Raw genomic sequence first — 17,494 nt, 5'->3', positions numbered from 1 at the left:
TGAAACAGTGGCAGAGAGAGATGAAAGGTAGAATACTGGAATGTCCTATAACTTCACTCTATCATTTTGGTGGCAATACACACCTTAATAGGGTAATGAGCATATGGCATGATAGGTATTAAAATATCTATCATCTTGTTTCTTGTCCCTAGTAACTTGTCTTACTCATCTTTTTTGTAGCTTATGTAGCTTAAACCGTTGAAGACGAGTCCCAAGTATACTCGGGCAGGTGTCTATGGGAAATGCGTTTTGCAGCAAAATCAATCCGTCCTCAACGGGTTAAATTTATGAGGTCAAACAAAGCTGACTGTTGTGGAGATTGTACTCAACATTTTTTGTTTTCTGTTTGATGTGCCTCTTTTTCATGACTCATGGTCGCATGTTGACATCCATTCTTGTCTGGTGTCTCTTTTTTCCTGTCGCTTTGGAAATGTTCAGTACTACTCAGAGTTCTGAGGACATGACCATTGTCCGGCTAACAACCCCTAGGAAGAGCAGAAAAGCCTCGAAAAAGACACCGCAGAAGACACCACCCAGATCGGCAAAGAAAAAAGGTTAGTAAAGAACAGGGAAGGACTGTTCAGGTCATGTCTGATGCGTATGATGTATCTCATTAATATTGTATTTTCAAATTTGCGAAAGATGATAAAAGTACATGTGTAACAAAATTTTTGTCTGTGTGTGTGTATAAAAGTACACCATTGTATGTATGTTATGTTTGTGTAGGTATGTAGGTGTGTATGAATGAAGGTAGATAAGGCAGTCAGTATTTATGTGTCTAAGCAGTGTTGTGTAATACATGGATATAGCTGAATTAATTCAATATCTTTTGACAGTTTCAATTTTAACTTGAAATAGTTGCAGACTGGGATATGTCACATGGTAGATTAAGATAAGTGTGCATGGGAAATTTTCTATGTTGCAGTGAAATTGCTGCAAAAAGAATTACTCTCCTGTCTAGGGATGTCAAGAGATTGAATTTACAAGGGCATCTCTTTCTGCACTGTGGATAATCTTGGGGTTCGACATACTTTCTTGCAGTTTGGAAAACAGAATGAGTAGCAAAGCAATCGTAAGTATCTTGTATCATATCATATTGGCAAGTTGTCTATGTCCACCACATGCACTGCAGGGTCAGCGGATATCACCACCTCCCCGGCGGCAGGGGAGCAGTCGGTCGAGAAGAGCGCCCCCACAGCTCAACAAACTTTAGATACGGGTGTCTCCCCTCAGAGGGCGTCGACCAGGCGTGGAGCTGGGAGGCAGAGAGAGGCAACCAAGAACTCCAGTACTGGTGCAGAGGATGCGGACTCAGAGTCAACACCCATGAAGAAAGGCCACAAGAGGTGTGTACTATGTCTCCCTTTGACTTCTACTGTAGAGAATGGATGGGAATGGGATTGGGGGTGGGAGAGGGTGCCGGGGGGGGGGGGGGGAGATGATGCCCCTCCTTCCACCTTCTACAGCAGGGGAACAGTTGGTGGAGAAGAGCCTTCCCTTACCTTCCACTTTGATACTTTGCTTGGGCAGATGGAAAGTATTCATCTTCATTTTGTTTCATTTTGATGTAAACCAACAGTAGAGTGTTTGATTTGCCTAAAATTGAGACTGCAGATAAAACTCTTTGAGTGATCATCACCATACCATACACTTACTGAAATTCCATGCAAATTTATTCATGAGTTTTGTAAACCTCTTGTCACTTAATGGTTCTCTGTGATCATGATTGTTATTAATTGTGTGAATATTTAGTTTAGTGTCAATCCAGGTAAGACATACTTCTGCTCTTTATACATTTGTGCAGATGTCACATCAATTCTTCACTAAAGAAAATTTTTGTGCATGAGATACTGCAAAATGTCCATAAAGTCTCATGAACCAGAAAACTAGGATAATGCCTTCAGGTTCCAATAACTGTTTTGAACATTTTTGTCCCCGCCGAACGAGTTCGAGCAGGGGACTATGAAACGGGCTCCGTACGTGTGTGTGTCTGTGTGTCCGTCCGTCTGTGCGTCCGTCTGTGCGTCCGTCTGTGCGTCCGTGTGTGATCAAAATGTTCAATTTGCTACTTCTCTGTCATTTATGAGCCAATTTTGATTCTGTTTGCTTTATATGATAGCACTACATGGGAGCTTTGAAACTTCTACACAGAATTTCAGTTGTGACCTTTGACCTTGACCTTTGACCTATATTGTACATTTTGCTTCAAAATGCTACTCCTTCACCATTTCTAACCCGATTTTGATTCTGTTTGCTTTATATGATAGCACTACATGGGAGCTTTGAAACTTCTACACAGAATTTTAGTTGTGACCTTTGACCTTGACCTTTGACCTATATTGTACATTTTGCTTCAAAATGCTACTCCTTCGCCATTTCTAACCCGATTTTGATTCCATTTGCTTTATGTGAAGGCACTAGGTGAGGGCTTCAAAACTTCTACACAGAATTTTGACCTTTGACTTCTTTGACCTTTGACCTTGATTTTTGACCTATATTGTACATTGCCTACAAAATGCTACTCCTTCGCCATTTCTAACCCGATTTCGATTCCGTTTGCTTTATGTGATGGCACTAGGTGAGGGCTTCAAAACTTCTACGCAGAATTTTGACCTTTGACTTCTTTGACCTTTGACCTTGATTTTTGACCTATATTGTACATTTTGCTACAAAATGCTACTCCTTCGCCATTTCTAACCCGACTTCGATTCCGTTTGCTTTATGTGATGGCACTAGGTGAGGGCTTCAAAAATTCTACACAGAATTTTGACCTTTGACTTCTTTGACCTTTGACCTTGATTTTTGACCTATATTGTACATTTTGCTACAAAATGCTACTCCTTCGCCATTTCTAACCCGATTTCGATTCCGTTTGCTTTATGTGATGGCGCTAGTTGAGGGCTTCAAAAATTCTACACAGAATTTTGACCTTTGACTTCTTTGACCTTTGACCTTGATTTTTGACCTATATTGTGCATTTTGCTACAATATGCTACTCCTTCGCCATTTCTAACCCGATTTCGATTCCGTTTGCTTTATGTTATAGCACTAGGTGAGGGCTTCAAAACTTCTACACAGAATTTTGACCTTTGACTTCTTTGACCTTTGACCTTGATTTTTGACCTATATTGTACATTGGCTACAAAATGCTACTCCTTCGCCATTTCTAACCCAATTTCGATTCCATTTGCTTTATGTGATGGCACTAGGTGAGGGCTTCAAAACTTCTACACAGAATTTTGACCTTTGACTTCTTTGACCTTTGACCTTGATTTTTCACCTATATTGCACATTTTGTTACAAAATGCTACTTCCGGCGGGGACATATATTACGCACCGCGTAATTTCTACTTTTCCTTGTTTTTTTCTCTCTCTCTGTCAGTCTGTCTTATCACAATATTGGCAGCTCTTTGTTTGATCCTGGACTGGATTATACTCTTGATTCACTTTGTAGTGTAATTTTGTCTCTCGATGCCCCAGCAGGCATGCAGATAACATAGTCATTCCAGAGTCCGAGGCGGTGGACACAGACAGTGACATACTTCCCATGCAGCGAGCGAGACAGAGGAGGATTGAGAGCGAGGATGACACACCAGCAGGTGAGTGTTAAAAGGCGCATAGTCCCGGTGGGTGCGAGGGCGCTGTTGGATGATACTGCCGATCACCGTTAGCATGATATAAAGATTGCCGAAGTTGAGCTGTCATCAAGAGTAAAGCACATAGGTGTTGCTAGGTAACATTGCCTTCGTTGTCTGCTCTGCACGTCACGCAGTCTGTAGTGATGCCAGGAAGCGTGCTTATGTGCTCCTTAGTATGACATCACAAAAGAAGTTTGCTAAAGCTGTCAGCCCCCTCAGCCGAATCATGAGCCGAACTGTGATCGGACCACTGACTACAGAGAATCGGATTTCTTCGGATTCGGGGAAATGGGTCACAGCGTAAGTGCTAGAAAGGAGTCAATAGCATCTAGGTCTCTATAGGAAATTTGCGCTGTGCGCCCGTGTACACATTCAACTAAACCACCAGGTCCATGTGCCTTTAACCCACTAAATCCTGGCTGATCTCACTCTAATTTGACCCAACGCAGGATCCACCTGCAGTCAGCGATCAACACGGTGTTGGGAAGAAACCTGCTTCTTTGGAAGCAGAGTGGAAGAGATGAAGAAAAAGGATGAACACTCTACAGGAGTGAATGAAATTGCAGTGAAATTTTCTAAAGAAGATGACCATTGGATTTGGCATTCTGTTCAATAATTACTTCATGGGGGGAGGGGGAGTAAAAGGGAGACTTGGGCATTACATCAAGATTTACGTGTAAAGCACTGATTATAGAACAAGCACCGTTATCTCATACGTTTGTTAAATTGATTTTGATATAGGAGCCTCTGTGATGTGCTTTATCCATGTCCAAATGAAGCATCAGAAAATGATTTAAAGGTAATGAGTTGGTCTCCCTCATTGTTATTCTTATGTTCGCTGACATTTCAAGTATAAGGATCCATTTTGAGAGAGGCAAATGTGGCAGTCCTGACAATCTTGTTTACAGTGGTGTTTGCCTGTGTCAATTGTACTGCTTTTCCTGTCTTTTTCAGATCATATTCCTGACACTCAACTACCAGAAGAGGATAATACAGAGGAAATTGAGGAACTGCAGCAATTAATTCAGGTATTAAGTCCTTTGCAATGTTCTGTTGCAATGTGTCAATCAAGATATATGGTGATTACCTAGTGTACATATGGTCTGTAATGTTTATTAGCCATACTTTTATTTTCACTACCATGCTCATCATTTGAGTACCAGGTGTACATATTGGCTGTAATGTTTATTAGCCATACTTTTTTTTTTCCACTACCATACTCATCATTGATTTAAAGTCTGTGCATCCCTTTTGCCACCCTGAGTGAAAATTAGATTCCGTTCATATTCTGGTATATTGTAGAGGTTGGTAATACAGACCTTTCACCAGAATAATCAAACTGGAAACTTTGTTGTGCTGAAGACAGAAACAATACTATATATTTCCAGTGACGTTATTCAGACCCCCGAAAAATTTCAGCCATTATTCTTGAGTGCTTTGGGGTTGGTTTTTCAATTCTGTTCCCCCCTTTTTTTCTTTAACTTTGAGGTGTAATACTGAAAGATTTCATACATGTTGTTAGGATACGTTGTTCTTCAAGCATGCGAAATTTTGTGATGTTTGCTATTAAAAAGGATACTGTATAAGCTGTTATTTTCACGTACAGATATTTTCGCGAATGAGGAGGTCACGAACATTTTCGCGAGATGTTGTTTTCGCGATTTGACACAGGCTATCGTAAGTGCACTATTTTAGCCTAGTGTATGGCGACATTTTTGCGTGTTGTTAAATTCGCGGTCCAGCTGTGATTCGCGAAATTCGCGAAAATAACAGCACATACAGTATATAAGCTTCTAATGTTTTCTTTGATCTGATTTTTTCTCAGCCTGCCTAGTATGTTTTACTGCATACTTTTTGTTACTTTACATCTTTATGTGTTTAGGTCTCAAGACACATTAACAACAGGCCCTTGTTTTAAATCACACTCATATCACATCATTATTTCTCTGTTAGGACCTGGAAGAAGAGTACCATCAGCCGAGGAAGGTAATCTGTGCTGCACTCTTCATGAATAGTGGGAGTGTTGCCAACACCAGAGATTACCTCACACATGGACGGAGGAAGACACGTAAGACATGGCAATGTGATTTCTGGTCCACAGGATGGGCAATGCTTGGAAAGAAATGCTTATGAATTAACATCCAGCCTTTTTTAGACAAATAATGCACAAATGGACATGCGTCTGTGGAGATGTGGCGCACTACAAAGTGTATCCATTAGCATGTATAGAGCTATGTTGCACACGCTTGTAATTGGTTGAGTGCACGCTGACAAAATGTGTAGGGAGAGGTAATTTAAAAACAAACAAACAAACCAACGAAGCAACACTGGCACCTGTCTGTGTCTCTGGAAGGAAGAGTATTGACATATGTGTGGCATTTCCAGACAAATCAGTGCAGTACCGTTTGTACTCCCACCTCTGTTTCAGATCTCTGATCGAGGCTTTACCACGAAGAGTTGTATAATGCCATCCACCTCTAGAAAACCTAGGTAACGTAGGATAGGGAGCTAGTAAGAAGATGAATTTGTGGGGTACCACAACATCTCATGTTGTACTTTCTTACCAATTTTTATGTTCAAATTATCTGAGAAGTGAATGCTGGTCCATATTTGAAAATCACTGCTTACAATTTGAACACAAGTGCAAGGCAATGGTACGAGCACTATGCAACGATTGGATATTTGATGGCTGAGGCCTGTCAGCAATGCGATTGCCAGTCATGTGATAGCGATGCATACAGTCTGGTTGTCTATGCACATATCGACCAATAAAATTGTGTGACTGCCATGAAAGTTTAAGTGCTTGTGGGAGAAGGTTTATGATGCTTGCCAGGCCTGTGATGCTACAATTTTAAGGGGGGGGGGGGGGGGGGGGGGGGAACACCTCTGAATTAAAGCCATTGCAGCAGTCCAAAGAATCCAACATGACCCTGAAGTATTATGTAATGTATGCGAACATTACACAAAATTTCAATCATTTTGGACTCTTAGCCTCGGAAACACAGTGGGAAAGCTATGTGACCTAGACTTAATCTCAATAGATTCATGTTGAAATACAGATTCTGACATTGTTCTAGAGAAGTGTTTTGAATCACTTGATTTCTGTCTTCTCATCCAGGGCACTTGTGGACCAGCAAGGAAGACCAGATGATACTTAGCTCCAACTCGGTTCACATCAAGGAAATAAGACACAAGTACGGTGAAGCGGTAGTCCGCCAAAGACTTGAATGGTTGCAGTAACATCATAAACTGTGGTGTCTTCAGTAATATCTCAAGAGTTTAATCGCAAAACAAGTTAACTTGTTAATTTGAGATATTTGTCTTTGCGATTAAAGCTACTAAGAAGTTAAGGAAATGATGAGGAAGTGTGGGATGTTGGGAGTCATAACTTGAAGAATATTCCTTGTTACGTAACAAGTGAGGTATCACTTGAAATTTTACTTTTCTCTATGTGATGATGGACTTTAGTACCTTAAAATGTGCAGAAATGGCACTTAAAGGGATGGTATAGTATTGGTGGCGATGAGGATTGAGCTTTTGACTTTTTGCGAGGTACAAAGAAATCACTTATGAAATGTTAAAACGGATACCATTCTATTCAAAGAGGAATTCAAAGTTTACTTGATGAAAATCGGTTTTGAACTGGCTGAGATAATTATCCCAAAACAAAGTGAAACAAAGCGATCCTAATGAAAGGTGGGCACCAACTTTTATTCGGATTGCTTGGTTTTGGATATCTTGGCCATTTCAGAATCCATTTTCATAAAAAAAAAGAAAAACAATTGTCAAATATCTCTTGGAATTATGTGCTCTTTCATATTTCATGAGAGGTTTCTCACTATCTCATCTAACAAAGTTAGAAACCTGAAGCTAGGTCTCAAACAAAACTATAGCATCCCTTTAGCCCGTTTGCATTCAAACTCTCCAGGGTCTATTTTTGATGATGTCAGTAAAATATGAAGTGCATTCATGTGCCATGGCTCTTTTCAAGGCATATTTTCGTATTAAGGATTTACACCTTTGGTGTCAAAGCTTCATAAATCAAATCTCTCATAAAGCCAAAGCAGAGGCATTCTGCTATTCAATAGAAACATTCCTCCTTTGACATGTGATAACATATGTGTATATCATACTTTTGACCAGGTACAATTTTTGTTAAAAACATTGTGTTGTATTGCCACATCTAAGTCAAAGCCATTCTTGTGCCTGTCAAGAGTAAAGGCAACATTTACTATAAGGAAGGCAGTGAATGGCAGGTAAACCACAAAATGGTGATTGTTTTCAGATACCAATATTGTTATTTGTTATGTTCATGTTTTCAGACTTAGGTTCATCAAAGCAGTTTTAAAGAACCATTTAATATTGTACCTGTACATTGTACTACAAATTTTCAGATACATCTTCCTTTGGATTTGTTACTAAGTGGTGCCAAAGTTTTCAAGAATTTTTTTCCCCCTGCCTATATAACTTGCCTTAAGTTTACCATTGGAAATCAGAATCCAAGAAGGTTGTAAAAGTGCTTACCTGTCAGAATTCTCTTTCACAGGAATGAAAATGTGTGCATTATTTAAATGCTTATTAGCTTACATGTGTTTGTTGTTGTAGTTGTTTTTTTTTTTCAAGCAGTTGACCTTTTTTACAGCTTAACTCAATGATCAGATAAATGGAATTCTCTCATCATGAGCTGGTAATGTGATAGTGATTCAAACACTAAATAATTCTGGCATATCAAAAATGAAACTCCATCATGTGCTCAAGTTTTACACAGGTAAAACAAAATTAAAGGCAAGTGTCATGACCCAGCCAGAATAATGAACAGAAAGTTATGGAATTTGACATGTCACATGTTTTGTGAAATGGTGATATATGCAAGTTTGATTTTAGTGATGATGTCACAGCCTCGTACATCTGCTGTTGACCTACGGTGTACACACTAATCTCCACTGAATTTTCTCCTCTGCAATTGGAATTATTAAAAAGAATGAATTATATTCCTTACTCTGACTGATTGTGGAGTTGTGATAACTCAGCAACAAAGACTCTTAAGGGGATTAAGTATGAGGGGGTGAAGTTGCTGAATTTGTGAGCCAAAACATGATTTCTGTTATTGTTGTATGAACCAATGGGAGAGGCATTGGGCATGTTTTGGCATTGTCATTGCCCAACCTAATTTGCATATGTGGTTGCAAGGTTCTACATTGTAATGTTATTGTTTAATCCAAATTTGAGACGTACAAATTCTCTATCTCACATTGAATGAGACATCCACCATCCTGTAATACATACATGTACATGTATTTGATTTTCCTTAGTAACTTATGTCACTGTGAATGTGGAATGAATTTTCACTTTGATTTCATCCCATTTTTCCGTTCATGTATGTGTAAAAGTCACACCTGTGTGGCTCTGAAAATGAGCAGACCAAGTTGAGTATTTTTTTTTTTTTTGTCCTCGACTGCCTGAGATATTTTCCGGCTGAAATAAGTGTTCTGAACAAGTTTCGAAGTTTAGTGTAGAACACACTGACACTAATTGTCTAGTGGTTCATGCATTGTGCCTTTCTTGATGTACGTGTATAGCTTTGTAAGTTAGTCATCCTGTAATTACAATCTCAAACATTTAAGTGCATGGTTGTACATGTATTTCTATCAAACTCATTGACTTCATAAGTTTGCTGAGCATACATGTAACCAATATGCATATTGTTTACTATCATCGGTAAAAGATTATGTAGCCAAGCAACATTTAAATTCACAAATCTTGTGCATTCTTTACTTCGTACCCATGTGTATCATACTGTAAATAATGTATGTACTTGGCAAATATCTAGTGTGCAAGATTCAATAAACAGTTTTACGATTCAACTACAGGTATTAATGTTCAATATTCAGTTGTGTCTTACATTGAACATACCAATTAACATAAAACAATTGTATCTCATGTCATACAAGCGTATTATCATCACTACATGGATGCAGGAATGTAAAAAAAATTGGTGAGCTTTAAATGAGAACTCCCCAACATATCATGATATCATACAGGCGACTCCCATTACAACAAAGTTCTCAGGACCGGGAAATTCCTTCCATTATATCAAAATTTGTTCTAGCTGAACATTAAAGTCTATAAAGATGTATACTAGTAGATGATAATTTCAAGACCTGGATTTTTTGCTTTGTTGTAACGAGAATTTGCTCATGTTCATTGTAACGGGAGTACACTGTACATGTAGTACCGTAGTAGAAATGAATGAAAAAAATCTGTACAGTACTTTCAGAACACGAAAAAGAGCACTGACCTAGTATAGCTCCTCTAGAAGGCATAAAGAATATGATTTGCTGGAATGTACCAGGTGTTGGGTTAGAGGAGTATTTACTTACCATATGAAGATAATGCGATATACTGTACATAAACACAGTAAATCTTGTATAAGTCAACCTCACAGAAGATGACAAGTCAGAGATTTCTCTTTTCTGTTCTCCTGGCTTCATCTCTTCTGTTCCACTGCCCTTGAAACGATAGGAACCAGAGAAAATGTTGAGACTTATGCAAGGCTTACATTTTGTATGTGCAAGGTTTACTTTCTGTATCCAGAATAGGGGAAAAACTTGTGGCTCAGCGCTTCAACTAACTGCATGCATTCTGCCGCGACCAGGGGTCCATTTCATGAAGTCATCTCACAAAAGTCTTTACATAAATGTCAGAATGGCCAAAGTCACTCATTTGTAGCTATGAGAGACTTTTTAAAGAGAAGTAAAATCCATTTCACAAAGTCTCTCTTAAGTGTGTCTTGTGAGTGAAAAGTCTCTCATAATACTTACATGAAACAGACCACAGAGTTGTAAGATGGTCCCTAATCTTCATGGCCAAATTAAGTCTATTTTACTGCCAAATCTGGCAAAATTTAAAGGCCAAGGTTTATCTCTATGATAATACAACTGGGTATACCCCTATGTTCGGTATTATAATTTGATCAATATTTTGAGTAGTGTGGAGTAATTTTTATGGCTCACTTCAATATTGCACATTTTAGACTTAGTGAAATTTTAGTCACAGTATGTGGCACAGTATTACAGTACTTGAAGCCCTTTATCATACCTGCCAATTTCATATAATTTCCATGGATTACAATTTTCTTATTGATTTATTGAATAATTTCATTTTTAATATTTTCTTCTGTACCTATTCACATGGTTGTATAGTTGTGGTATTTGGAGCAATTTATCATACCAGCTATTTTTCTCATGATTGTCATTTTTTATTGTGATATTTTATGATATATGATGCAGTATAATTTTTCATGTCTTTCTTTACTTTTTGGGCCTTCAAATTTCACTTGTAGGCCACACAAACAACAACAACAACAAAAAGTGATAGTGTCGAGCCTCGATATAACATGAATTTGTATATATACACGTGTAATGTCTATAAATAGGCATCTGGAGTTTATATTCATATATAAATGTTTGTAGGTGAATGGATGTGATTATAAAAGTGCCAATCAACATTTCACAAAGCAGATCAAGCCAACCAAACAAAATTATCTCCAAGGAAAATCCTCCAATGCACTGTCCTCTTTGATAACTAAATACTGAGTATTATTTTTGCAGTTGGATGACAAATATATGACAACTTACATAGGCTGCAATGTAGCGACATCATTCTCATTTACTTCATGATGTCATGGTTACAGCATGACACAATGATCATTCCTATCAACATAACCAAGATATTATACAGTCTATCATCATATTACAGTACTACAAGTGCACGATATGCACAGCCCACATTTTCTTATTTTTATGCGGTTTTGTGTGTGTGTGTGTGTACTGTGCGCCACTGAAATATAGGTCTACAGGTCCATGTTGTCTTATACGCTTTACTTTAGTGAAGTAGATTTAAAAAAAAAATCCCCCTCCCGTAAAAACACAAACAAAACAAAACAAAGTAGGAAAAAAAAAAAAGCACACACATACCCAAAACACTTGTCCAGCGCGCCCAGGGGAGGGCAATAAAAATGTGCGAGATTCACTATTCATTATTTGATGCACGGAGGCTTGAGTAAAGGCTAAACATTTGATTCATTCGATCTGGTGCATTTGGAGAAGATACCACCGTGACTGCCAAAAACATCGGGAATAGTCATGGCTATGAATTATCCAGGGACAAGTCGATCGGCTAGTGTGAGTATTTTGATAGAGATAACAACAGATACTCTTCTTACTCTTCGATGTTGTTTACTGAATGTTTACGTAACGATAGTCGATAGTCTAATTTCTAAACATATTTTCAGGTGAACTGAGCTAACGCTAGACCAAAGTCTCAGTCCCATACATATTGATTTTTGTTGTGTCATGTAGCACGTCCCATCGTATGGCCATGCACTTGGCCTTGGCTTGGATTGGTCTTGGCCGGGCAGAGACCACAGTCTGGCAGAGTGGCTCACATCATCACAGCTCATGATTTTACCAAAGCCCTGAATGACAAAAAACAAGTGGATTCAATCTTTTTAGACTTTTCAAAAGCGTTTGATCGCGTCCCACACCAAAGATTACTCTTAAAGTTACATCACTATGGAATACGTGGCCCTCTCTGGAAGTGGCTTGAAAACTTCCTTACCAAAAGATCCCAACGTGTTGTGGTTGACGGTGAAGCCTCCGAGTAGACAGATGTCATCTCAGGTGTCCCGCAGGGAACCGTACTCGGACCCTTATTATTTCTCACTTTGCACTTTCATTAATGACATAACAGATTCTGTTTCATCCCCAATACGTCTCTTTGCCGACGATTGTCTAATGTATCGGGTAATAGACAATGCTGAGGACTGCAGAGCTCTCCAGAAAGATCTTGATATGCTGGACTCTTGGGTCAGCTAAATGGCAGATGAAATTTAATACAGATAAGTGCCATGTAATGCAGATCTCTCACCGACGCAACAATGTTGGCTTTGACTACCATCTTGGTGTGGAACAACTCTCATCTGTGACTGAATACCCTTACTTGGGTCTAACATTCACCTCAAAGCTCACATGGAAAACTCATATAAATAACATCACTTTGAAAGCAAATCGGATGCTTGGTCTCATTAAAAGAAATCTCAAACGATGTCACCCACACTTAAAAGAACAGGCTTATGTTTCTCTAGTACGACCACAGCTGGAGTACTGCTCAACTGTATGGAACCCATACCATCAGACCTCCATCAACCAGATCGAAGCCATACAGAGAAGAGCTGCCAGATTTGTGAAGAACATATACCAACATACTGAAAGTGTAACTGCAATACTTGATTCACTACAATGGGCTCTGCTCCAATCCAGAAGAGAAAACGCCATCAAAATCATGCTCTACAAGATATCACACAACCTCATTGCAATTAAAGACAACTATCTCTCTCCAATGTCCAACACGAGATTGAGAAGTTATCATCCAGCTAGATTTCAGCCTCTAACAACATACTCTACCAAAGATGTGTTTAAATACTCTTTCATGCCTACAGCTGTAAGGCTGTGGAATGATTTGCCGGTAGACGTCATCACAGCTCCATCCGTGGACGTCTTCAGGGCACTCATCTCATCCAACTAGCTCCAAGGGATGGTTTTTTACTTGCACTTGTACATATTATGCACCACCGACTTCACATGCACTCAAGTTACACCTCGGCGTAATATATCCAGTTTTGGACGTTGCTGAGTATCCACGTAGAAGTAGAAGATCAGATTATAAGTGTCGTTAGTGATGAATGCTGAGTGCACTGAAATACAAAACATAACAAAGCAAGACAACACAGCACAAAACTCTATGCTCGGTGATATGATTAGAAAGGCACTGATGGCAGTGATGCAACTAAACAAAAAAGTAAAACGCAGCTCAGTGACAGTGTCAGTGCCGTGGATGTACAGGATGGACTGTACAGAAAAGAGTGATGGAAACAGTGATATGTTGTAATGTTTGTAATTCACTAATTGTATTTCTTCCAGAGGCCTGAGGATCACAGAAGAAAGTGGGACAGAGATGAATATGAAAAGTTGGCAAAGGAGCGGCTGGACAAGGAGTTGGAGGCGCAGGAGGAGAAAGGTGAGAGTAAATAATGACAGTTTACTGTCTAAACTGAAATGCTGTCACATTGAGTGGATTAACAACAACTTTAAAAAAAAAATCCCATGGAAAAAATCCCAACAGAAAGTAAAGTGGAATAAAAGGTTAGTAGCAAAGGATTACTTCACTCTAGTCTAATTCTGAAAGTACTATCTGAAATATTAAAAGCACTGGTAGTGGTACGTGGAAATGATTTCAAGGCAAAGTTTGTGCATTTCCAAAGAGATTACTGCTCTCTCAGCCAATGCTATATTTGGGACATTTTCCGGAAAAAAAGAAGTGATGTTTTTCATGCATGTCGTATTTCAAAGTTCTGTGCTGTGAATTATCACCGTAAATCATCCTGCGGCTATTGCGGGTCATCATATTCTGCCCATATTCCATTCATTGGGCCACCCACAAGACAGATAAAGTTAATATCATTAACTTCGGACTTTAGTGCTGTTGTACCATGTACCAGAACTAAAAGACAATCATGCATGTCACATCTTTAAATATCATGACACATTCTGAATATCCAATGCTTGGAAGCTTCTTCACATTTCTTCAACCTCTGTCATTGTCCATCTTGTATATTCGTGCATTCCTTTATCAGAGAGGAGGAGAAAAGAGCCACCGGTCAAGAGGGAGCTCCTCAAGCAGCGTGACTACAAGGTTGACCTCGATTCCAAATTGGGAAAGTCCCAGGTCATCACCAAGACCACGCCCTCCTCACAGATGGGCGGATACTACTGCGATGTTTGTGACTGCGTCGTGAAGGATTCCATCAACTTTCTAGACCACATCAATGGCAAGAAACGTGAGTGATACATGTGAACAGGATAAGATTAAAAGTGATGCTTGCAGAAGTCCATCTTTGTGTACGTGGAAAGGATCCAACTTCAATGAATCTGAATCAGTTTTTTAACATCGAGCACAAGAAGGCTACAAAGTCAATGTACATATTTAAAAAGTGATGTAATCTTGAGGAGCTAACAATGTCATGCTTTATAACTGTAGTGTGATCTTTTACATAAAAACTTCAAGTGCATGCAAGTACTTGTACTCCTTATCTTTATTGATATGCCTTACTTGCCTTACATTCTTGTCTTGGTGGGGAAAAAAAAGGAAAGAAAAAAAATCTGCTTTAATATTGAAATTACTCTTGTTTTGACAGCAATAGAATTCCTCAAACCTGTTGAATCAGATATCATCTCCATATTTTTTGTTACAGATCAGAGGAACTTAGGAATGTCCATGAAGGTAGAGAGATCATCTCTGGACCAAGTGAAGAAGAGGTTTGAGATGAACAAGAAGAAAGCGGAGGAGAAGAAAAAAGAATATGACTTTGAGTCTCGGATGCAGGAGATGAAAGAGGAGGTATGCTTGCAGCTGTGGTTGCTGTCTTAATGTCATGCAGAAATGCCTTCAGTTATGCAGTGCACTCCTGTTACAACGAACATGGTTATTATTAGTCATGTTACAAAGAAGTAAAAATTCAGGTCCAAAATTATTATCCTTATATCTTTTGTTTGGCTATGATTTAGCTTTGAAATGGCGATATAATGAAAGAAAACTGGCAGTCCCAAGGATGTCATCATAATGGAAGTCGTCTGTAATGCATATTTTTGTACCTGTGGCTGTCTGTGACATCCCCCAAACACTTGCAAGTGTGAAATGGGAAGATGTTGGGCATTCGTTCAGATATCATTACATGAAATTGTGCGATATTTAAGTTCTGCCACACTTTCCTGGCATGTTACTCTTGACGTAAGAAAGAAGTGAGAAACCTGGGGTACAAAGTCTTGTGTCACCCAGTTTAGGCTGCTTTAAAATCTGAATGCAGATGATATCTGATTCCATTCCTGCGTGTTACTGTAACAGGAAGAGAAGCAGAAGGCGTACCGGAGAGAGAAGAGGAAAGAGCGAAAGAGGAGAGCAGATGATGACGGAGGGTACGAGGGTATGGATCCAGACATGGCAGCAATGATGGGCTTTGCAGGCTTTGGCAGCAGCAAGAAAAAGTGTAAGTTTTGACACATTATGTCAAAACCATTGCCAGGCTTCATTTGCTGATTCATTGGCTTACTGGCCGCATGTTTTGCTCACCAGCCAGTACAGATATCAAGATTAGACTGTCGAGAAATGTGCCTTTGTTATTCTCCTCATCCTTATTGTATCTCAATGACTCTTTGGTAAGGATTGTCTTTTTATGACACCAGAGTGTCATAACAATATGCAAGGCTGCACACTAACCAATTTTTTTCTACTGGTCTGACTTGTCTGTCAGACCAAAAGGTGCCCAGTTTCGCCATTCTTTGCTGATCCATTACTGAAAGAGTTACTGGTCTGACAGTGATTTTTACTGGTCTGGGACCGTCGGACCAGTGCCAGTGTGCAGCCTTGCGATATGTCTCATTAACCCTGTGATGACATGACCTGCTGACATCAGATCATTTCATGAAAGATGTCAGAATACACATCTTGTGTAATCTCCTTGTACTACGCTGCCATTCATCTCACAAGATAAATTTACTTTTAACGGAATACAAAGTGTTTTACAGAATACAAAGTGTCTTTTAAAAACTGGTGATATAGTGCTAAACTTTTGTGGAGTGTGTCACCAGTTTTCCTCATAATCATCATTAAACCGTATTATTACCTCTGCCAAGGAGGTTATGTTTTTGTTGGCGTTGGTTTGTTTGTTTGTGTGCAAAATAACTCTAAAAGTTGTGAATGGATTTGGATAAATCTTGCAGGAAAATTTGATATTGAGACAAGGAACAGGTGATTAGATTTTGGCAGTGATCAGGGAATTTTTATGAATTTTTGAAGGATTTTTAATCTATTGTCAAATAGGGTCAATGAACTTATGAGTTCAAGCTGTGTGTATTTGAGGTTTGCATACACGCAGTAAAGCTTCTTTTTCAGTGGGAAATTAGACAATTTTCAGCATGCGTCTAAGGGTGGAAATGAGATGCTTGGCGGAGGTCTGTGCTCTCCGAGTGCCTTTCTAGTTTCAAGTATGTAGCAATTTTCAATGCGCAATAGAGTTTTCTATAATTTAGAAGAGTCGATTTTGCTTTCTCTCTCTCCATTCACTACACAGATTGAATCACTCAGACGCTTTCCACTCCAGTCTGAATCGGTTCTCGCCCGAGGGTGTGCTGTCCGCTCTCAGCACTAGATAACCTCCCCATTTCCAGATGAGCATTTCTCAGCATGTAGCAGATAGCCATGCTGTCAGAACTGTGGACTGCATGACATTTTCAGTGAACGTTAAAAGTTGATTGTGTGCTTTGAGGTCCTACCTTCCCTTGCATCAGATCGAATGACTGCCGCAGTGATGTATGTTCACACAGTACAAGACAGCTCAGGTCCGATGAATAGGTTATCATTTGAAGATTGGATACAAGCAAAATACGATTGTAAGGCTTAAATACTTAGGATGTAGGACAGAGAGTGTCGTCGTAGGCACATGTATTAGAGCATTGTCTTCAGGCTTATGTACAATTTCCTGGATGTCGGTGGGGGGGCTTTTTGTTTGTGTGCAGTTGTGGAAGTAAAAAACCCATGCCTGTATTTATTGGTCGTAAAGCCCTGCCCTACAGGGTATCTTATGTCTTGTATAACAAGATATTTTTCATGATTTATTCAGAATTCTTGTGAGCCACTGGTTCTGTACTGGAAATGTTACGTCCGCAGACAGCTATCATGCATTATGCTTTCAAATGAAATTTTCAGTGTTAAAATATTGCAGTAAAGTCATTCTGGCTGTG

At 39.2% G+C, this 17,494-nt stretch overlaps 1 protein-coding gene across 1 annotated transcript; it reads left to right on the top strand.

Annotated features, from left to right (window-relative positions):
• Positions 1–11,741: 11,741 nt before the first annotated feature.
• LOC139730300 (zinc finger matrin-type protein 2-like) lies at positions 11,742–17,267 on the top strand. The gene is made up of 6 exons (XM_071641177.1): positions 11,742–11,821; positions 13,619–13,715; positions 14,332–14,535; positions 14,950–15,095; positions 15,600–15,741; positions 16,825–17,267. The coding sequence occupies exons 1-6, from the start codon at positions 11,783–11,785 to the stop codon at positions 16,827–16,829; spliced, it is 633 nt and encodes a 210-aa protein (XP_071497278.1). The 5' UTR covers positions 11,742–11,782; the 3' UTR covers positions 16,830–17,267.
• Positions 17,268–17,494: the final 227 nt, after the last annotated feature.

Source organism: Diadema antillarum, unplaced genomic scaffold (assembly GCF_040938485.1).
Source record: "Diadema antillarum isolate AM-2024a unplaced genomic scaffold, OU_Dant_1.0 seq00000301_RagTag, whole genome shotgun sequence".
In the NCBI taxonomy this organism is placed as follows: Eukaryota; Metazoa; Echinodermata; class Echinoidea; order Diadematoida; family Diadematidae; genus Diadema; species Diadema antillarum.
Note: the sequence above shows the minus strand (reverse complement) of the source record. Positions and strands in the feature narration are given on the sequence as shown.